Source organism: Epinephelus lanceolatus, chromosome 5 (assembly GCF_041903045.1).
Source record: "Epinephelus lanceolatus isolate andai-2023 chromosome 5, ASM4190304v1, whole genome shotgun sequence".
NCBI lineage: Eukaryota > Metazoa > Chordata > Actinopteri > Perciformes > Serranidae > Epinephelus > Epinephelus lanceolatus.
In genome coordinates this window covers 3,735,904-3,758,790 of record NC_135738.1, presented here as the reverse complement: position 1 = coordinate 3,758,790, position 22,887 = coordinate 3,735,904, and the positions used below count along the sequence as shown (strand labels likewise).

Genomic DNA, 22,887 nt, shown 5'->3' with positions numbered 1-22,887 from the left:
GATGGGTCCCCCACTGTTGCCCCTCGACTATCGTGTTGAATCGTCAGCAGAGCCCGATGGTGAATGAAATCACTCTGATTGGCAGTTCAACTCAGTGCATGAGAAGAGAAATGGAAGTGAGGAAAGTAAACAATAAACTAAAGTCCAGAGACAGTGAGACAAAAAAACAAACTTGTTACATCAGGTAAGATATTTTTTCTTTATCCACTGAGCTCTTCAGCAGAAACATTCCCTGATGGTTTGTGTTATTGTTCACTGGCACACAGCAAATATGCTCTGGTCTTTTAACACTGGATTGTGTTGGTAATGTGATAACTGCCTAACTAGCCTCAAGGCGGTCTCCCGATTTCCTTTTTTGAATGACAATTATGGACAACTGCCGTCTGCTGGTGTGGAGAGTTATTTCCTCTCACGTAGGCACAAAAAGTATGTGCTGGTTGGCCATCAGCGTTAACCTTCACAGTGTGTTCATGTGCAACTTTTTGGCCGAGACACAGACAACATGAGGCGATGCAACGATTGGCTTTCATTGCCGCTAGGTCTTTGAAGTTTGTTTGGTGTGTCTGGGCCCTAAATAGGAGTTCATATTTAGTACAAGGGAGAAGTTTCAGTTGGTTGCATTCTGCAATCCTCACCACTAGATGGCACTAAATCCTACACACTGCTTCTTCGAGAAGGAGAAGAAATTTCTCAACTCACAAAGGAACACTTCATCCTTCAGTTCATCACAAACATTCAGCATCAACACATCTGGAGATACATGGTTTTCACTGGACAGGAAGAGGATGAAAAACTGGAAATACTCAAGTAAAGTACAAGTACCTTGAACTGGTACAAAAGTAAAATACTTAAGTATAATGCTGCAGACAGGTGAGTATACGCTTAAAAACTGGATATAAGCACCAGTTTCTAAACGGCCGATGATCTGTTTGATTCGACCCCAAACAAAATCAGCTAAATACCTCTGTTGTTTTTTCCACAAACACAGACGTCAAGGTTATTTTGTGAAAACTTTTATTCTGAAAAGATGAATTTCAACATATAAAATCAGTCCTTGTCGGTTGTGTGATGTAGACGTGTTGCTGATCCTCTGAACAGTTTGTTCCCTCACAGGAAACATGAAGCTCAAACAAACTTTGCTGTCGTCAAATGTAGAAAAATAAAAACCTCACAGAGGACGGAAACGATGGTGGCGGACACAGACACTAAATCAACAGTGCAGCGTCTCCTGCAGCAGAAAAATCGTCCATGCAGCAGTGGCGGCAGTGGCGTCCTCATCAGGCGTTCTTGGAGCAGCAGCGGTGCAGGACCTTTTTGAAGAAGTTCCTGAACTCTGTGTTGAAGACAGTGTAGATGACAGGGTTGATAGCGCTGTTGACGTAGCCGAGCCACGTCACCACGCTCATCAGGGCCGGTGGGACGTGGCAGTCCTGACAGCGAGCTCGCATCGTGTGGAGGACAAAGAAGGGAGTCCAGCAGAACAGGAAGGCACCTGCCGGAAGAGGAGAAGAAGAGTTTGTCTACAGTACGACAGAAACACAGAGAACCTCACTTTGATGACACCAATTAACCTGCATGTCTTTGGACTGTGGGAGGAAGCTGGAGCACCTGGAGGAAACCCACGCTGACACACGGAGAACATGCAAGCTTGACACAGAGGGGCTTTCTATCTATCTATCTATCTAAACTTAGGGTGTTTTCACACTTGGTCCTTTTCAGCCCTCTGAACAGACTCAGAGCAGCGACTCAGCGTTTTTTGGGCACATGTCAACACTCAAAGAGAACCAAGACCCCTCTGAAACGAACTGAACTCAGACCACTCCGGGAGGTGGTCCGAGTTCGGTTTGCTTCAAGTCCGCAGTGTGGTTCACTTAACCTGTGCCTTGTGAACACAAAGAGCTCCAGGGTCACTTTGCTCTTTGCCGTTGTAAATAGCCCTCTAGATCACATGCTGTTGACCTGGAACACCTTTAAAAAAAAAAACAGATCAAACTACGTCGGCCTGTAACGCTTGCAAGGATGCAGGGTGGGGAATAGTTTGGTCCACGGAAGATACTGCGCGTCTCCAGATGTGGAATGTAGAGCAGCAACAGTCTACAGCACAGAAATAATAAGGTTTTCCTCCAGTTTAAGTTCATCTGAAAGCAAGGGGCTTCATAACCACACTGCAGTACCACATCAACAAAAAAACAAAACTATATCAATATTTATTATATACAGGCTACAGTGCGAACAGAAATAGGACTGAGTCCTCTTTTAAATGAACTGACAATGTGAACACAACACAGACACAACACGTCCCTTTTGTGTTGGTCCACTTTTTAGTCCACTTTAAGAGGACTGAGTTCGGCTTGTGGACTATACGTGGAAATGCCCTTACTTACCAAAATCTACCTACCAACCTCCAAACTTATCATTTACATATAGTTTATCTGCCATCCCACAAACCTTCACACCTACCAAACAATAACCACCCAATCAACCTACCTGCAAACCTAATCAATCCACCACCTTGCTTCTTATTCAGATGAGCCTACCAACCAACTTACTTATTTAACAAACTACCAACATACCCAAATCAGAGTTTATCAACCCACCAGTCTAACAGCCTGATTCACCCACCAGCTGACCAACTTGCAAAATAAGAAAATCGCAAAATAAGAAAAAGCATGTTGGCCGATTTTGATATTTGAGCAAATGAGGCAGAACTTCATTTTTCTATCATACTACCAATACCAACCAAAATCTACTTTAAAACCTCCGAACTTTTCTACCAATACACCAACTTATCACTTACATATCAGTTTATCTACCATCACACACACCTACCTATGTACCTACCAACCAATTACCACCTACTAACACCAATCTACCTACCTATTGATCTACCACCTTGCTTCTTATTCAGATAAGCGAATGAGGCAGAGCTTTACCTACCTACCAACTTACTTATTTAACAAACATAACTTACCTTTCTACCTAAGAGTTCATCAACCTACCAGTCTAACAGTCTATCAACTTGATATCTATGCAGCAATTCCCCTACCTCCAAATCTACCTACCTACATACCAAACCTATTTCTCTACCTATGACCCAAACAACTTTCCTACAACCCTACATACCTCCACATCTATTACATCCACCTATACAGTGGTGACCTTGTAATGTAGGTGATCACCTCATGTCCCTTTCACACAGGTAGCTCAGTGGCAGTTGAGTGTAATTTACTGACAGCAGGTGGGCAGAGCTGTCAGAATATTCCAGTAAAGAAAACTATAACACCAGACAAGTCTACTTTTACCTTGACTTCAACATCTCTTCCTGCAGAAACCAGATCAGTTTATTTTATACAAAATATTTAACTGGTCAGACAACTTGCAGATAATCGTCTTTATACTGTCGATCCCTGCTCTGAAGTTGCCACCTGAACTGTCAGGCGAGCTGATGAAGCAGAGGTTCATGAGAACTGCCCGTACACTGAAAATCGTGTCTGACCAAGCTTTACGTAATAATTGGATTTCAGATTAAGGAGCTGCAGGATTAGCTGCTGTGTGCTAAAGGGAAGCACTTCTACGCATTAGAACCAACACTGACTGCTATTAATAGGACGACCTTTTCTAACTGATGTGTTAGTGCCTCTGAACAGACATCAGAGGTGGAGGTGAGGCGTTCAGGTACCTGCAGTGCCCATGATATCACCTTTCATGAAGGCGGATGGATGGATAATGTTGAACTCAATCCTTTGTAACTTTGTGATAACTAATTTTAATGTTTGTGAGCTTTAGTTTGTTCCATGTGAGACCAAATGTGACTGTTTGGCTGAAGGCAGCAAAGTAGGAAATCCAAACTTCCTTACTTAATAGTAGTATGAAGAATTTAATAAGGTTTCAGGTTCTTTCTGATGAAGCTGAATCAGGGCGGTCAGTGTTGGGCTGTGATGCAGAACTCACTGTCACGTCACACTGAAGTTAGATTACAGCCATTAAACTCTAATAATCTGACCTTTCGATGGATCGCCTTGTTCACTGTTTATACCAGGAGCTGATATCAGTTTCGTATCTGTGAGTTCAGTGGACCAACTTGTCCAGGACGTGTTAAGCCAGGCAGACAATGTTCGGATTAAGGCCCCAGCTAATTTTAGAATCTGGCCGAATTTCCCCCAGATCAGCCATTGTTTGATGTTCAGCTTGAGGACGGTTATTACGACTGATTTAAAAGCCTGATCAATCATCAGTCTGGCTGCTGGACAATCGGGTGGATTTCTGGCAGGTCAGACAGTTTGGTCGGCTTTGTGCAGTTCCATGGTCTGATTTCTAAACATGGCTGCTCTATAAAAATCCATCATAATAAACTGTGGTGAGCTTGTGTTAATATTACAGTTCTGAGCAGTTAAAGGAGCAGTGTGTCAGATTCAGGGGATTTATTGGCATCTAGCAGTGAGGACTGCAGATTGCAACCAGCTGAAACTTTTCCTTCGGTGTTCATCGTTCAGGAGCTGAATTATCTGCAGAGGTCTCTTCCTCTCTAAAACAAACAGACCAGGTGATTGAAACCGGTAAAAACCCTAAATAATGCAGTTTAACGTTGGTGTACTAGTGTCCTTCCGACACTGTTCGGCTCATCACAGAGAGGCTGCTAACTACAGTGGCTAGTGTGAAAATGTGAATGGCCTTTTCTAGAGCCAGTGTTTGGATTGTCCATTCTGGGCTACTGTAGAAACACGGCAGTGCAACATGGCGACCTCTTCAGACAAGGACCTGCTCCCTGTGTAGATGTAAACGCCTCATTCGAAGGTAACAAAAACACAACAATTCTCATTTTCAGGAGATCATACACTAAAGAAAACATACTTAATATATTATATTCAGTTTCTGCCAATTTATCCCCCTAAATCCGACACACTGGACCTTTAAGTAGACTATGCTGTGATTAAAATAACAGTTCATGTTGTTTTTAATTTACGATGGAGAGACTGGAGTTGAGTTGAAGTGAACTCACCCACAACGACAGGAAGCACCTTCATGGCCTTCCTCTCTCGGCTGTTGATCTTGGCCCTCTTCCTCCTGCGAGGGTCGGGGTTGAACTTGATCTCTGCGAAGCTGACGGTTGGCAAGGGGCCATCTTTGAGCTCTGATGAGTGGAAGGGCTTGTCTGTTGACGGGAAGGTGGACGGTTCTTCTGGGTTATCTGTCATTTCCCTCTCTATGATGGGTGGCAGCGGTGGAGGAAGCGAAGCCAGTGGCGGCAGTGAGGCAGCAGCCTCCTGCAGCTTGCGGCAGGCCTGGATGCTGTTCTTCAGCTTGGCTTTACGCGCCTCCTCCCAGCGCCGCAGGCCGCGGAACATGCCGCAGTACAGCAGCAGCATGATGGGACATGGGATGAAGAAGGAGCACACGGACGAGTACAGGACGTAGTCGTTGTTCTCTAGTTTACACTCAGTGGGGTCACGGCCTGCCACGTTGTTGATCCCGAACATGATGGGCGAGGCCACCGCTAGGGCCATGATCCAGGTGGCCGACAGCAGCACCGCCTGCCGCAGGTCCACGTGCTTCCTGTTGTAGTTGAGAGGGATTAACACGGCGATGAACCTGCAACAAGTGAGAGAAAGTTTACAATTTGCAAGTCACAAACTGAGAGCCTGTGGAAAGAAATGTATTAGTGAAATTAATTTGTAATGATCGTCGTGTTCGTGTTGATGCCACTTTGTGTAAAAAATAAGTGTTAACTTGCTCTATTCTTCAGAAACAACAACAAAGAGTCTGACACCATGCCCCCAGAGGCTACAGCACTTACTACAGCCACAGTGTGAACAAAGCACATCCCGGTAATATAGATATTTTTAGGCAGGCTTGGCTCCTTTCAAAGACTCCTTGCGAAGCACTCTTCCGGGGGTTTTTCGGACCTAATTGTATTGCTGAGTTTTGCACAGCGGCGACCGGATCTTTGCTCTCAAACCACAAAAAATGTGATGGCACAACAGTCTCCTTCAGTACATTATTCTGTGCTTTCTTTTGATTTTCACATTGGCTAGTCATCCTGTTTAATTTGTCTTCTGATTAAATCGGAACCGTTGAAACAAGTTGTAGGAAGCCTCTGCAAGTAATTGGTTGCTGGCAGACACTCTGTGCTGTAATAAAATGGTTAATCAGCAGTGCCGTGCACTGTAGAGCCGATGTGCTGCTGGTTCTGACGGCCTGAATAGAATATAATGTCTATAGCCTTACTGCTGTGTACAGCCTTATAGACTGAGCTGAGTAGTGATGCGCGGGTCAACCCGTAACCCACGGGACCTGCAAATGGACCTGCGGGTTGGGCAGCAGTGATCGTCTGTTAAATCGGTCTGTAAATGATATTTTGACATTATTATTATTATAATCTATTAATCTATAATCTATTACTGTCATGGCATCCGAAGGTACTGATGCGTTGAGCAGGTGACAGTCCGCGGTCGTTTTCAAAACACACTTGTGTCATGCACTCCAAAAGAAACTTGTTGAAACTTTAAACAATAATTTATTGTACAAAACAGGGGAAACAAATGTTGACAAAAACGGTTCCATAATTCATATTAAATTCAAAAGGTAACGAAAAAACAGCTACAAGTTAGAGGGAATAGTGATAAAGTGGTAAAACTTGGCTTTGATCCACAGCCTCAGACGGATGCACTCAAGCATGCTGTGCGCAAAAGCTCAGTTGGTAGGCTATACTATATTTTCACATTTTTAACAATGCAATTTAAAAGTTTTGATTTTTATTGATAACCTACATTTACCAACAACAAAAAGACTACATTTAGCACCAAAAAATATGTAAAATAAATAAATAAATAATAATAATAAAAAAGTAAATAAAAAAGCGAATATCGAATAACAAATTTTCATAATGAATACCTACCCATAGAAATGAATATTCGAATATCTGAATATTTGGGTACAGCCCTAGAACAATGGCAGAGAAAATGCAGCCAAAAGTACCACTTCCAGCGTTACTTGTAACGGCTCGCCCCGCTAAACAGGCTGAGAAAAGAAAGTCGGAGGCAGAAAAGGCTGCGACTAAAAAGGCTTTGGATAAAGCGTGAGGACAAACCAGACAACATCGCTGCAGCTTTTGAACGGTGGAGACAACTGAGGGAGCTGAAGGGCCTGAAAAGTGATGCAGAGGTTGCTGTCTTTCTGTTGGACAGGTAATTATTTGTTTGCTTTGGGGGGATTTGTTATTTTACCCGGCTCTCCTCTGCCCTGCTGACTCCTAATGCAGGATGCGTGTTCAAGTTTGTGGGGCTGTGGCTTTGGATGGAGCACTGACGGGAGGGGGAGGAGGGGTTGGAGCTTAGAGGAGGTGCCGCTTTCAAATCTTGCTAGCTCTCCAACATTACCAACTGTAGCTTTAATGGACACACGGCCCTGTTAAAGTAACACCAGCGACCCTCCAAACCAATGACCAAGGACCAATGGTCGGACAAGAGCTTAATGACCAAACAGTTGACCAGAAAGTGACAGCCCTACAGAACAGTACCACAAAAAGCGTCTGTCTTTATACCAAGACATCGTTGCGTTACCTGCCAGGATAGTGCCACAATAAGCAGATGGTTTTACTAAGACGTCGTTGCCTTTCCTGTCGGGATGGTGCCACAAAAAGTGAGTAATTTAAGCCAAAACATGATCATTTCTTATCTTACCATATGGATTTTGTGCCTTAACCTAACCACACGTTAATCATTGTACTGTTGTAATGTGAAGAAATGCAGTTTAAATGTATCCTCCACATAATAACATGTAAATGTGATGGATGGCAACATTTTTCCTGGTGATCAGGTCACCATGTCCTCTAAACTGACACAAAGACATGTTTTATGAGCTCATGGCCTTTTCAGCAGGACGACATCTTTTGTCTGTGCCTTTGAAATCACTGTTGAAAAATAAATCGGCTTCATTAAGGTTCGGTTAGGTTTGGTTTGGTTCAGGGAAAGATGTGGTGATTTCCAAAATCACTACTTTGTTATGGCGAGGAAACAATGTTGAAATTGGTTTGACATTAGTGTTCCCAGACCAGATGAGATATGTAATCCCTCCAGTGTGTTCTGGGTCTGCCCTGGTGCCTCCCACCAGTTAGACGTGCCTGAAATACCTCTAACAGGAGGCGCCCAGGAGGATCCTGATGAGATGCCTGAACCACCTCAACTGACCCCTTTCGACCTGAAGGAGCAGTGGCTCTACTCCGAGCTCCCTCCAGATGTCCAAGCTCCCCTATCTCTAAGTCTTCATGCTTCACATTATAACAAAAATGATCACAACAATAATAATAATAATAGTCCTGTTTGATTTTACATGCCCAAAATCAATCGCCTTTGTACTTAATTAAATTAAATTAACAGTATGAGCACAGACAAAAATACACAAGAGAGGTGGTTACACATTAAAGGGATGGTTCAGATTTTTTGGAGTGGGGTTGTATGAGGTATTTATCCATATACAGTATATAACATACAGTAGATGGCGATCGGCACGACCTCAGTTTGGAGGAGCAGGCTGAAGTTTGTCAGAGAAAATCAATGTAAACATGTTAGTTCAACTGAAATCATACTAAATTGAATTTCTCACCGTGGGACTAACACACCCAGATCATGTGACTCCTGCATGTATACAGTCAATCAGACCCAAACTGGCCGAGGCGCTCTGAGCATGCTCCACAGTTTCCGCCCCGGGCTTTGACCCGGAAGTCCAATAGCATTAAATGTGTAACAGAAGAAGAAGAAGCTGGTAACAACATGGAGAAATCTACATCCAGAGCTGTGGATTTTTGGACGGACGAGGAGACACAGTTCATGCTGTGTCAGCTGAAAGAGTTGAATATCTTAAAATGCATGGATGGGTTCCAAAAAGTGGCGCAACAGCTGGATGACACTTGATTGTTTGGTCTGTGACATAAAGAGTCAACTGGAAAAAGGTCCAATACTACCACACATTCTCACGCCGACCTCGCCACATATTGACGTTTGTTCATGGTAGGGGTGACCCCGAATAGTCAATGATTCGGTGATTCGATTTGGAGAAGTCTGATTCGACTGCCAGTCTTTGCCGTCGAATCGTCGCAAAATGTGGTTATGAAACAAGACCGTACCATTCTGACTATATGGGGGTGCTCACTGCTGCTGAACATCTTGATTTGACATAGAATGTATTTGTTTTCTAGTAATTCATGATATATAGCCCATTTTGATACAAACATCAGCCTAATTTTTGTTAATAAAAAACTGAAAATGACGCGTGTGTTTAATCAGTAGGCATAATCATTACTACGCATGAATAAATCACCCAGCTGCTCGATCCAAATAAGCTGAGGTGAGTGAGTGCGCTGCAGGACCATCAGAGCAGCATCGAGGCCTACGGTGATTTACGGTGGCGGAGCGCATAAACAAACACTTTGGAGGAGGTATGTGCTCTCAAATCAAACATTTTTGAAGGATTATTCGTTTACCTGAAGTGTCTTGAAACGAATTTCACAGCTGATTGTTTTCTTGATAGACTCTGATTTTTTATTTGGCTACTTTTTGTCCGACGTGGCCAAACAATTGAGAGCAGTGACGCACGGTCCATGTGGATGAACTTGTTTGAACCTGAGCTGATTAATGAAGTAACTTGAAGTCAGAAAGAAGGAAAACTGTTTCTAAACCTTTTGATGATGTTTTTGGATGTTTATTTGTGAATGAAATGGCAAGTTCTGACGAGTCAGAAACGACTCCTGTTAAAGACATGGATGAGGCTGCAGCGCGTCTGCGCTCATAGAGCATCATACCATGATGAAGTGAAAGGAATAAAGATAAAGATAAAATGATAACCCTTTTACTTTTATTATTATTATCTTATTATGCCAACTGAAGAATTAAATTTGTTCATGTGGGTGTTTTAGCTCTTTTCTCTGGAGCGGAAACTGACGCAAATGAGCTCATTAATCAATGAGGGGGAAAACAACATGATTCAACGATTAGTCGGCTAAAGGAAAAATCTGTCAAATCAGATTCGACTATGAAAATTCTTAGTCGGGACATCCCCAGTTCATGATCTTTTCAAGTCGTCCACATACGACGTGCAAGGTACCCTGGGTGTGTTGGTTGTTGAATATCTTGGACACCGTGTCAGATCTGTTACATGCATTGTCTGTTTTCAAAATACACTTCCATTTTCACAGGAAATTTTACATTTACATACAGTCTCTTTCAAAATAAAAGCGCTATGTTAGTACAACACCACAAACTGATGTTTTTTTTCCTTCAACAACAAACACACATGGTTGGATTTAGTAAAAAAAGAAGGTTTGGCTTTAGAATCTTATGGGACACAAACACCGCTCTCTTGGGTGAAAGTCTGTGTTTGTTGGACCCATCAACCACCCCTCCCGCCTGCCCCAGTCGGGCTTTCGCCACTTTAAATTTTGTCTTTGTACTGCCACATTTCGCCCTATTGCCGTCCTTGTGCCAACGTTAAAAGATGCCTTTTTCTTTTGGTTTCTGATGCCGCAAGTCACTGCCCAAGCACTGGATTATACCGACTTCGGAGTGAGACCGAGCTCACTACTTATAAGCTGAAAGGGGGCATATCTCCACCTATCATAGCAGAGTCCGGCATACTTCAGGCATTAAATCGATTCCCCATCTGTGCTTGTATACTGGGACAAGGACAGTAGTCCAACTGTAGCTCCACTTAACTGTGCATGAGTGAATTTGGCATTATACACCAATGCCAAAAGCCACCTTTCGCAGTGGTATTATTCACTGTCAGTTTGTAACACGGCCATATGGAACCTTTCAAACTGCTATGATACCCTGCTGGTTGGCTGGACGGTACTTTCTGCAGCCCCTGAGGTTGTCACTTGGTTGAGATGTAGTTTCCCCTGTGTCCAGTTAATGCCAAGCTAACTGGTTTCGGGCTGCAGCTTCATCTATAGTGGTGAGGCATGAGATCAACCATCAATCTTCTCATCAATCAAACAATTATATCTCAAAATAAATCTTCCTTCAAAGGACTTAGATCATGATCATTAGCAAAAACATGTGATGAGGACAGAAGTCATGCTTGTGACTGACCTCTCTGAATTTCCAAAACAAGGAATATCAATAACAGTCTGGCTCAGACCCCCCCCCCCCTCCCCCCCCAAGCCCTCTGGCCCCTGGTCCTGTTCAGTAATCCATCCCTGAATAACAGCAGCTCATCAGTCAGTTTGCTCTTAAAACCATCAAACCTACAGAGACCAGAGGCCTGTGGACAGGTGGAGTCTCTGCAGACCTCCAGGATCTGTTTCCTGCCTGCTCTGTTGAATAATTCAGACTCTTAGACCTCGAACTGCTGCCGGCTGCTCCAGAAAGCTTCAGATCATCACCATCAGTCCACGTTAGCCTCACTGCCTCCATCACTCTCTCATGTAATCACATTTATCTGGAGTTGGGACATCAGATTTGAGGAGCAGCGCTGGGTTTTCAGCTCAGAGTTTCATCCTTCAACATCAGCCGAGAGTTCAGATAATCTCATTACATCAAACTAACGAGCGCAGAGCGAAGCGGCCACTTCATCACCGCACACGTATTCCTTCATTTAGGGCTTCAAATTGTTCTGATTTTTATTCATTTGGAGCTTTTACAGGAAACGGGCAGAAAGGTCAAAGTCATATTTCCACGAGAGTAAAGTGTGGTGTGACTGTCTGACCCCGATGACCTTCAGATGGCGTCTTAAGAGCTCTGGTTTGATTAATCAGGCGGTTGACCCTGACCCAAGGCCAATTTAAAGCTCCAGTTATGACACAGGGACGGTGAGTAACGGCAGAACTTTGACCTCCTCCTTTTCATCACTGCAGTTTCCTCTGATGTTGCTGCAGGAGTTCCAGGGTTTGTTTGTGTCGCAGAGCTGCATCCAAATCATCTGCATCTCCTTCACTTACAGCTGAAGGAAATTCACTCTAATAGACTACAGTTACCACCTCACAGTTGTTTGTCTCTGCGAACCCGTCAGGTTTCAAAAACATGGATGCTTCACACACAGAAGATCTATACAATCAGCACATTTTCAAGATTAGAGTCACCAATTCAGTATCTGGCCAAATGTCTCCCCTTCTGTTCCTGAGATATGACACTGAATAACAGTCAGAAAAGTGTTTTATGCAGAACATGATGATGTCACAGTGAAGTTGACCTTTGACCTTTTGGATATAAAATGTCATCACTTCATTATTTTATACCGTTAGACATTTGTATGAAGTTTTGTCATAATTAGCCAATGAATTTGTGAGTTATGGACAACATATTTTGTGAGGTCATTGTGACCTCTGACCACCAAATTCTAATCTGCTCATTCTTCAGTCCAAGTGGACGTTCGTGCTAAATTTGAGGAAACTCCCTCAAGGCCTTCTTGAGATATTGTGTTCACCAGTGAGACAGACAAGTTTGTTTTTGTTGTTGTTGTTTTAATTTAACCCGTATAAATGGAAAAATACCAGCGAGCCTACGAAAGGTCAAAGATGGCCAACCAGCCCTGGAATAAATTATAAAGTGATGAGTGAGGTCACAGTGACCTTGATGTTTGACCACCAAATTCTAATCAGTTCATCGTTTAGACAAAGTAGATGTCTGTGCCAAATATCAAAATTCAAATCCTGTTTTCACACAGACTGCCCGCTGTGTACCTGTTGTGTGTACCTGCACAGGTAAGCACTGACCTGTCGATGCTGATGGCGCACAGGTTGAAGATGGAGGCGGTGCACAGCATCACGTCCATGGTCATCAGGCCGTCACAGATGGTGGTGCTGAGGGTCCACACGCCATCCTGGAACTGGAAGAAGCAAACACGCTCAGTATGTTCACTCATTTACATTAACATACAAACTGTACACACACACATATATACAGTATATACACACCATGTGACTAGTGTTCTCGACTGTGTAGATACTATTTATGTTGTTTAACTTTAATTAAAATTCTATAAATCATCTGCATTGACATTCACCTGTTCATTGATGTTCACCTGTACAGGTAAACACATCAGAGACGACACTGCAAAGAAGCAGTGATCACACATATATATTAAACTGATATATCAATTAGATACAAGTAGATAAAAATCCTAATATAAAAAATTGAGATATATACAGATGAAGCCTAGAAAAGAAAAATATCCTATACATAATTTAATAAGAGAACAAATAATTAAAATGCACAAAAACAATACAAAGAAATAAAATCAAATATAAATACTTAAAAACCTGAAATATATACATATAACAATATATGAATGCAAAAAAGTTAACACATTAATGCACAAAAGTGATAAAGATAAACAAATAACAATCATACAAATATAAAATAATAATGAATAAATACAAATGTTAATAAACAACAAAATGCACACTTACATGAAATGAATGAATGAATTTTAAACAGGAAAATAAAAAATGAATAAATAGTCTGTAAACATACAAATATATAAAACTACACATACAAATATATAAAATAAATAAATGCATAAAAAATGTAATAAAAGCAGAAATTAGCAAATAAAATAACAGTAGTGTAGTGTAGTGTATTACAAATCTGAAAAATCTAAAAAAAATATATATTAAATATATTAAAATATATTAAAGCAAAAGTTAATAAATACATAAATGTGCACATGAGCAAATAATAAAATTAAGAAAGAAAAATAATAGAAATATAAAATAATACAATAAATATAAAATGTTAATAAATAAATATATGCACACAAATATATTACATGAATAAATAAATGATACATATGAAATTAATAAAATACAAATATATATAACATAAAAAGATAAATGCATAACATTGTAATGAAAGCACAAATTAACAAATAAAATAACATAAATTTAAAAAAATAAAATGTGTTTAATACAAAAATACAAATTTGAATACATAACCTTCTGTGCATATAAACACATAATAAAACAAATAAATAAATAAATAAATAAATAAAAATACCTTCTAAAATGATTCATGGCAGAATTGATTCATCACTGTTACTATTTTAAATTCCTTAATTCACCCCAGAGGCATAAATCTAAATAAAACATCCCTTAATATGTTCACTGAGTTACTTGTACTTTGGCCTTAATAATACTTCTTATATATTATATTATATATTTATAATAAGTTAATTAGTTAAATATTTGTAGTCAAATGTTTGTTGAGACAATAAAAACAAAAACAGTTTATATTACAAAAGAAACAAAAGATGTCCTGTGAGAAGGAAACAACATGATGAATGGATAAATCAAAGCAGAAGACAAAAGGTTCGACACTAACTGACAAACATGGACTCGTTTTTATTGTTTTCCTAAAAATCCATTGTTAACTGTGAGGCCCCTCGGCTGACCTTTGACCCCCGCAGCCCGACCTCAGGAGGAATGTACAGACTGTGTTCGTCTGTTGTTCTCTGATGGACAAAGACTGACTGTGTCAGGACGACCACTGTACGGGTCAGGTGTTCAGAAGGTTATTTAAGGATTTAAGGTAGGTTTTATGGATAAAAGACGACTTCCTGTCTCCGTCAGTGTCGGCGGAGATCGATAGGAACAAATAACAACTGTGTTTTCACCAAGTTAAAGAAAAAACAAACCCAAAAAAACAAAAACATATATATATATATATGTTTATATATACATATATATGTATAATTAATCAATTTAGAAAACCTGAGTAAATAATATCAAATATGAGATCTTGGTGTCACGGTGATGTCATGGGAGTGGGCGGGGCTTCACCTGAGGGTCAGCTGGAGTTCAGAGCCGACAGTTAAAGGGACAGTTGAGCTCAAACTTTACCAGCTGCAACATGACTTTGACTTGTACCAGTGTATTTGTACACTGTAGTATTATATTGACTCATTGCTGCCAAGATGTTATTTAATGTACTTATATATTTAATTGTATTCAACATGTTTCTTATTGTTTAATCAAACTTTCATTAACTCAAATCCGTCTCAGCAAACATGGAACACAAGGTGCATCAGTTTCTATGGACCCCGTGTGCAAAATGTACTCTTAATTCTAACACACAGTGAGCGCTCTCTTTGTTCACACTCAGCTCAGTGTTATCTCATCTTTACCTTGGCACCTTCTCATGAATTTTTATGTTTTTAATTTTGCTTTTTCAGCTAACAGCAATTTTCTCAGTAAAGATCTGAGCTGTGAGAACTAAAGGTCCCGAGATGAAAATGTACCTGTTGTTTTCCTCTGCAGCCAAATCTTCATATGAAACTGAATCCCTTAATATTCTACCTCAAAATACCGTAAATCTACCCATTCAATACAATAATATTTATATCACGGTATATTTAATGGATAAATAACTTGTGGCACGGCAGGTTTTAATGATTTATCTGCATGATTAAAGGGATTTTTGAGGTTTAAAACCTCTAACCAACCTCTGAACTAAAGACATTTAAGACATTCTTTACTTTATATCTCAAAATATTCTTTTTTGGGGTGGTATTCATGCTTTTTGGTTGATTCCAAAATGTTTTAAACCCTTAAAACCCCTTAAAATCAATTTGATAGTCTTTAATACATAATACTTCAACATTCTTATGAGCAGCAGCTAACTAATATGTACATTAAGGGGAAAGTCTTGTGCCCCTTAAAATCTACTTAATGTGATAATCATGGGCTCTGAACAATCTGTTATATGCCCCAATAACACCTTAAAAATGATATAAAAATTATAAGTAATGGGCTTGTTAAATATTTCAAATTGATGTGTTAATTAAGGGAAAAGTAGAGCAACCCTTAGATAAAGGGGTTGTATTGCTTTTCTAAATTAATGAACTGTTGGGGTCTGTGGTTTCCACCTAGTTTAAATTAAGGTGTTAGGTGTGATTTCGGGGGTAAGCTGAGGGTTATTTGGGTATCTTATTTTGGTATTTTTATTTTGGTAAATTACACCTGTTGCATCTGGACTCTGAAGGGCCCCTGAAACAGTCAAGGGCCCCTGCAATCTGCTTAGGTAAAGGGGTTTTTAAGGGGTTATATTGCTTTTCTAAATTATTGGACAATAGGGATCTCTGGTTGCTGCCTTTGTTTAAAGTAACATGTTTGGTGTGATTAAGGCAGTAAATTAAGGATTATTTGAGGTATTTTAAGATTTTTTTTTTTTTTTTGGTGTGTGTGTGTGTGTGTGTTACATGGTAAAATCCGGACTCCATTACACCTGTGGCATCTGGACTGTGGTGCCCCTTAAACAGGTCCCTGCAGGTCTGCTTAGATAGGGTGATTTTTAAGGGGTTTTATCGCTTTTCTTAATAAATGGACAGAGGTCTGTGGTTGTCACCTAGTTTAAATTAAGGTGTTTGATGTGATTAAGGCGGTAAATTAAGGGTTATTTGGGGTATTTTAAGGGTTTTTGTTATATTACACTTGCTGCATCTGGACCCTGACTCTGTGGGGCCCCTGAAACAGATGGGGGCCCCTGCAGCTTTGCTTAGTCAAAGGGGTTTTTAAGGGGTTTTTATCACTTTTCTAAATTAATGGACAACAGGGGTCTCTGGTTGCTACCTTTGTTTGAACGAAGGTGTGATTTCAGAGTAAATTAAAGGTTTATTTTAAATTTTTTTTACATTACACCTGCTGCAGCTGGACCCTGACTCTGTGGGGCCCATGAAACAGACGGGGGGGCCCTGCAGCTTTGGTTAAGTAAAGGTTTTTTTAAAGGGGTTTATCTCTTCTCTAAGTTAATGGACAATTGAGATCTCTGGTTGTTACCTTTGTTTAAATTGTTTGGTTTGATTTAGGGTTTTTGGTGATATGGTAAAATCCGGTATCCATTACACCTGTGGCATCAGGACTCTGTGGGGCCCCTTTACAAGTCGAGGGTCCCTGCAGCTTTGCTTAGATAAAGGGTTTTTTAAAGGGGTTGACAAATGATAATCTGTGGTTGCCTTTGTTTAAAGTAAGGTGTTAGTTGTGACCTTGGGAGTAAATTGAGGGTTCTTTTGGTATTTTAAGGTGTTTATCTTACATTACACCTACTGCATCTGGACCCTGACTCTGTGGGCCCCTGAAATCTGCTTAGATAAAGGGTTTTTTAAAGGGGTTTCTAAAGCAATTGACAAATGGGTTCTGTGGTTGCCACTTTACTTTAAATTTAGGTGTGAGTTTGGGTTTAAAGTTTATTTTAAGAGTTTTTTGTGACATTACATCCATTACATGCCGCAGCTGGGCCCTGACTCTGTGGGGCCCCTGAGACAGTCGGGGGCCCCTGCAGCTCTGCAGACAGCTGTGAGGTAAACATTGGAAGCTAAAAGTGTCTCACCTGAGCTCAGACTAAGGCGCAGAGTGTGTGTCGGTTGTTCTCACCTCCGAGTAGACAAAGAGCGGCAGCACGAGCACCGCGAGCATCAGATCCGCCACCGCGAGACTGACGATGAAGTAGTTGGTGGTGGTCTTCAGCGCCTTCTCGGTGAACACGCTCAGACACACCAGCAGGTTCCCGCAGATGATCACCACGATCAGCAGCACCCCGAACAGCAGAGCCGGCAGGTTGTGTCCCCGCGCGGCCGCCGCAGCCGCCTCCTCCCCCACCGCCACCGCGCTCACGTTGGCCGCCATCTCCGCCGCGGCTCCTCCGCTCCGTCCCGGTCCGAGCCACAGCAGAGCGGCCAGCGGGCTCTCATGAAGGCCGGGCCGGACTCTGGTCCCCGCTCTGTGGCCTCATCATGGTGACACGGAGACTCTAACAGACTCTACCGTGGAGCTCCGGAGCGCTCCGGTGCGCACGTTACGCAAAAACCCTCCGCGTAAAAGCAGGATGGAGACAGGTGGAGTTTGGTCTTATTTACAAAAAATAAAACAGACATCCAAAGCTTTAACTCATAATTATTAAACAGGTGCTGATAAAGTTCCGGTTGTCTTCCTGAGAGAAAACCTTTGAGTCGGAATCAGTCAAAAGCGCATTAAAATCCTTAAATCCTCAGAAAGTTGAGGGGAAATCCATCTTCACTGTTCAGAGGCTCAAGTTGCAGAGTGACGAGCAGCCGGAGAGCCTCTGCGGTCACACCGCGTCGGACTGCGTGTGTTTCAGCCCCGGTGTGTTTACCTGCAGCCTGCTAAAGGCCACCGGGGCCAAATTAGCCGATTAAAGCCGCTTATCAGCTGCGCTTCACGGTGTCCTTCAGTCCTTGAGCTGCAGACAGTTTGTCCATCTGTCTGTGTGTCCGTCCGTTTGTGTGTGTGTGTGTGTGTGTGTGTGTGTGTGGAGAGAGGAGCGACCGCTGCAAAAAATATCCACAACTTTATTAAACTGTTAGTCATACCGTAATTAAAAACAGGACAGTCAGTGTGTCACGGAGGCGCAGTAACGGTGAAACACATTATAGTATAGTACCTATAAAATAATATTAACCAGAATCCGGTGTGTTTTTCCTCTTTAGAGCAGCATTATTAGCACTTTTACTTATTTTGTTCAAGTAAGGGACTGTTCGTTACTTACTGGGGGAGTGGTGCAAAAAAAAAGGGAGGCATGTCAAATCATTTTTTAAACACTGGGGAGGACTTATGGTTTTTATATTGGCTTAGGGAAGGGGCATACACATTTAAATGGCTGTATTTTGTATTTATTTAACCACCATTTTTTAATGTCGCCAAAATGACATCATTACTCTCAGTCAGACACTGTAAAAAACAACAATTTGGCTATTGTTATGTGACTTTAGTGAACGTGAAATAAACACTTTAAACACCAAAGTCACACAAGAACACAAGCACACTAACTGAGTGATGCCATGGTAGACCAGCAGCTCCTGCCCCACAGGGCTCAGCTCAAGCCACACCCCCTTTCAGAGGGGCGTGGTCAGACACAGCTCATTTGCATTAAAAGCTACAGACACAGGAACAACCTTTTCTGAGCAGGGCTGAAACAGAGAGGTTTATGGGCATGCTGAAATCCAGGACTGGAGACATGTTTTGGGACCTCTGTAACCTATTTACATTTGTTGAAAAGGAGTAAAGTACGTGCACTTTAAATTGCTGTTTTTCTTGATGGAGTCTGGGTTTGAAGAAGGCGCCATAATGGAATCAATTCCCCATAAGATTTATAATTCTGCATCAAATGGACACCATACCCTACACCATTGCCTGACATGCACCTCCCCAAAAATGTAACTACACGTCACAGCGATGCAGACCTCTATGTTTGTAAGCTGAGACCATTTCCCTCAGTGGAAGCAAAGCTTTGATTTACTTTAATTTCACAGATAAGAAACAATAAATTGCGAAGACAGTAAAGCCTCAACAGAGCAGCATTTTAAGTCTTGTGTGTGATTTATCCTGGCTTCATATGAGCAGAGGAACTGCGCTCATCGCTAAGCTAATTTATACAATGTAAAATGCCATAGGCTTGTGCTAATAGCTAACGTTAGCATGTTGTATTTGTTTGGAAAACGTGTTTAGTAGACAGTTGTTTTGTCAGTGAACCTTGTGAGTTGTAATGGAGCCGATTTTTGTAACGTTATCTTTGTTAAATGTTGCTGTTGTCCCTGGCTTCGTATGAGTAGAGGAAAAGTCTGCTAGCTGCTTCGCTAATTCCTACAATGTAAAATGCCATTGGCTTGTGCTAATAATGTTAGCATGTTGTATTTGTGGGGAAAATGTGTCCAGATAAAGACAAGTGTTTGTCTGTGAATGCTGCGAGTTATAGTGAAGCTGATTTGTGTACTTGTGTTTGAAATTGTCTCTATTAAGCCATGTTTAATGTGTGTTTAATGTGTGTTTAATGTGTGTTTTGAATCAACTAAACTTTACAGCACTTCACAGAAACACTGCCGCTCACTAGTGTTTTGAAGGTGTAACTGCAGAGTGACACAGACACACCACCACACAGGTATAAATGCTCACAACGGTGTAGACTCTGACACACCAGTACAGATCCCACTTAAGAAATTGCTGTCTGGTGGAAAGGTGAAGCTGTAACAATACTCTCAATATAGCGTACACTTAAACTGATATTGATTTTTTTTAAGTGGCTAAAATAAATTTTGTTGCTGAGCCTCAGAGGCAGAGCTCCAGCCCACTTCTCTGTGGGTGCGCTGACCGCAATCTACTGGAGGTAACACACTGACTATGGATAAGTACCTCACACAACCCCACTTCAAAAAACCTGAAATATCCCTTTAATGTTGTGACTGATGAAGGTGGAACTTTACTTTTTATACTGCTGGATAGTCTTATATATAGGCCTCATAATAAATCATACTTTATCTGCTGTAAATAATCGTAGTAGCAACCGAATGTATCATATACCAAAAATACTCAAGTAAAGTACCTAGCCCTGAATCTTTACCTTAATTGGAAAAATTAAGGTCATTTTAAGGTATGAATTAAGACATGGGTGTTATGTTCTTTTATCAGTAGCTGGTTGGGAGTTTTTATGTCTTAAAAAAGTCCTTAAACTGTGGAGTGTGAGGATTTGTCCATTAATTGTCTCCTGAAGCTGTTATTAGAACTATCTTAATTACATCATTATTCTACAGTGTAAATAAATGAAATTTTAAATCTGCAGCAAATGCACCTAAATCTAGTAATTAATGAATCAATGGATTATAAAACATTAAGGCATTTTTTAATGGATAAATTATTTTTAAAAAGAAAAACCCTTTTAAATTTGACAAATAACATGAGAGCCTCTTAAATATCCTTAGTTTCTCAGTTAAGGTGAAAATTCCGGTATGCTCATAATGGTATTAGGTATATATTATTTTACCCATTCAAAACACCTTAAACCATGCAGATAACACTTAGCATATTATAATCTTAGCGCAGTATTTGATGTACTGAGCTGGTGTGGCTTGACATCAGTCTAATCTTACTGTTAACAGCAGCACATTATTGAAAATTAAGGGTAAAGTCAGGTTCTGAGGACAAATTAAGGATTTACTTAAAGTCTTTTCAAATGAATGGACAAATTAAGGGATCTCTTGCTGAGAGCTTTGGTGTGTTTTAAGGGGTAAATAAAAGATCATTTGATTAAATTTTAACACACTTGTTTTGTAGTGAAAATCTAAACTCTGTTGTTTAAAGGTGAGGACACAGCAGTCTGGTTAAAGAGAACACTCGTGTGTCATTTACTTGAAAATAAAGTTCTGGGATCTTAAAACCAAAACGTCATTTCAGGGTAAAACATTTAGGAGAGACCTGGAGGCTAAAATATTTTGGCAGGAGATTTTTTTTCAGCGTAGAGTGAAGGCCTGTGGTGGGTTAAACTGAGCGAGAGCTGCAGGGTCAGACAGGAGGATCCCCCCCCTCGGACAGCAAACTGCAGGAATCCTCTGATCTTGTTTAAGTCTCAACATCTGGATTTATTTAGATCAAAGGATCAGACTCACAGCGATGGAGGTCGATTACAACCACAGTGAAATTATAAACCATTTCCTTGAGTCACAATTCATACTCAGTCACTACATACATTTTATAAGAACACCAATATCCCCATGAGACCTCAGCGTCTGTTTGCTTCACATTGTTAATTATTATTATTGTTAGCTATCTGGGGTCAGTAGGACCTGATAAGTACAAAGAACTGAACACTGTCTTTGAACAGGAAGTAGTTTGGAGAAAAAAAATGGTGTCCTCACATGGGGACGATGGGTTTATCTTATTAGTCACAACTGTGTAATAAAGTATAAAACTGATCACCTGAACATTGTTGTGCAAATACTCAAATAAAAATAATACAACAAATATAAAACTCTTGCAATTTGTTCATTTAGACACTCTTCATGAACTTTCCTTGATCCATACTTGGAGCTAGGAATATCCTTTTATCTGTAGGAACAGTCTGTTGCACCTGATTGGTCCCAACGCCCTCAAATAAGACGATTATAAAAGCTTGTTACTGTTGCTAAAATTGCTCAAATTCATTGTCAAATCAAACTACAAACATTATTAACCATAAATAAATAAATAAACATGTTTCAGCCATAACATGTGATCAGGTTTTGGATCTTGTCCACTTACGTGTTGGGATTGACTGCAGACTGACTTGGCAGAGATGGCCGCCATCTTGTCTTTACATGGAGTAGTGTATTGTGCTCTTACTACCACTAGATGGCACAAAACCAGAATGTGTTGTCACATACGAGGACGCAGGGTCTCAGGAGGAAATAAGAGTACCAGTCCAAAGTGCTGCGGGCGCCCCCTTTTCTGATACGTTTAAATTTAATAAGATATTTGATGCTGTAAAAGGGGAGTTTGACACCATGACTGACAGCTGTGTGAGACGGGTGTATGAGCTGGAAACTTGATCTCTACCACACAAACTCTGGCTTCAAATGACGTCACCAGAGCAAGGTGGCAGCGGCCCTAATTAGTTTACATCATAATTTTCTTACCTAGTCAAACACACGCACATTTCTACATTATTGTAACACACATTTTCAAGTTCTACATTGACATGACTCGCCATTTCGAGTTAAGATGATTCAAATTCCAGATTTGTTTCACCATGCATGTAGACGTTATCCTGACTGCTGAGCACAGTCTCACTCCGAAGTCATCAAAATCCGGCACTTGGGTAGTGACTGCTGCGTCAGTAACCAATGAAAAAAGGCGTCCTTTAACGTCAGCATGATACACGGCTGGTTGCCGTTATAATTTAACGACTCCCGGCGGTATCAGGGGGAAGCACGGTGGGACAAAGACGAAAGTTAATGAGGCAAAAGTCTGAGTGGGGCAGGCGGGAGGGGTGGTGGATGGGTCCACCAAACAACGACTTTCACCGAGAGAGTGGTGTTCCCCATCCTGTAAGATTCTAAAGCCAAACTGTTGTTTTTTCCTAAAGCTAACCCATTTCATTGGGTTTTGGTTCACTCAAACAAGCCTTCACACCCAAA

At 41.0% G+C, this 22,887-nt stretch overlaps 1 protein-coding gene across 1 annotated transcript; it reads right to left on the bottom strand.

The window, feature by feature from the left end:
• Nucleotides 1-997: 997 nt before the first annotated feature.
• On the bottom strand, nucleotides 998-18,207 carry LOC117262030 (D(4) dopamine receptor). The gene is made up of 4 exons (XM_033634654.2): nucleotides 17,360-18,207; nucleotides 12,707-12,819; nucleotides 5,000-5,589; nucleotides 998-1,492 (listed from the first exon to the last, which is right to left on the bottom strand). The coding sequence occupies exons 1-4, from the start codon at nucleotides 17,609-17,611 to the stop codon at nucleotides 1,278-1,280; spliced, it is 1,170 nt and encodes a 389-aa protein (XP_033490545.1). The 5' UTR covers nucleotides 17,612-18,207; the 3' UTR covers nucleotides 998-1,277.
• Nucleotides 18,208-22,887: the final 4,680 nt, after the last annotated feature.

Excerpts from the sequence above, each read along its gene's own strand:
- LOC117262030 (XM_033634654.2), bottom strand. The coding sequence starts at position 17,611 with ATGGCGGCCAACGTGAGCGCGGTGGCGGTGGGGGAGGAGGCGGCTGCG. Across the intron at positions 5,590-12,706 it reads TGCGCCATCAGCATCGACAG|GTTCATCGCCGTGTTAATCC; the intron begins GTCAGTGCTTAC and ends CACTTGTTGCAG. Across the intron at positions 1,493-4,999 it reads GGTGCTTCCTGTCGTTGTGG|GTGCCTTCCTGTTCTGCTGG; the intron begins GTGAGTTCACTT and ends CTCTTCCGGCAG.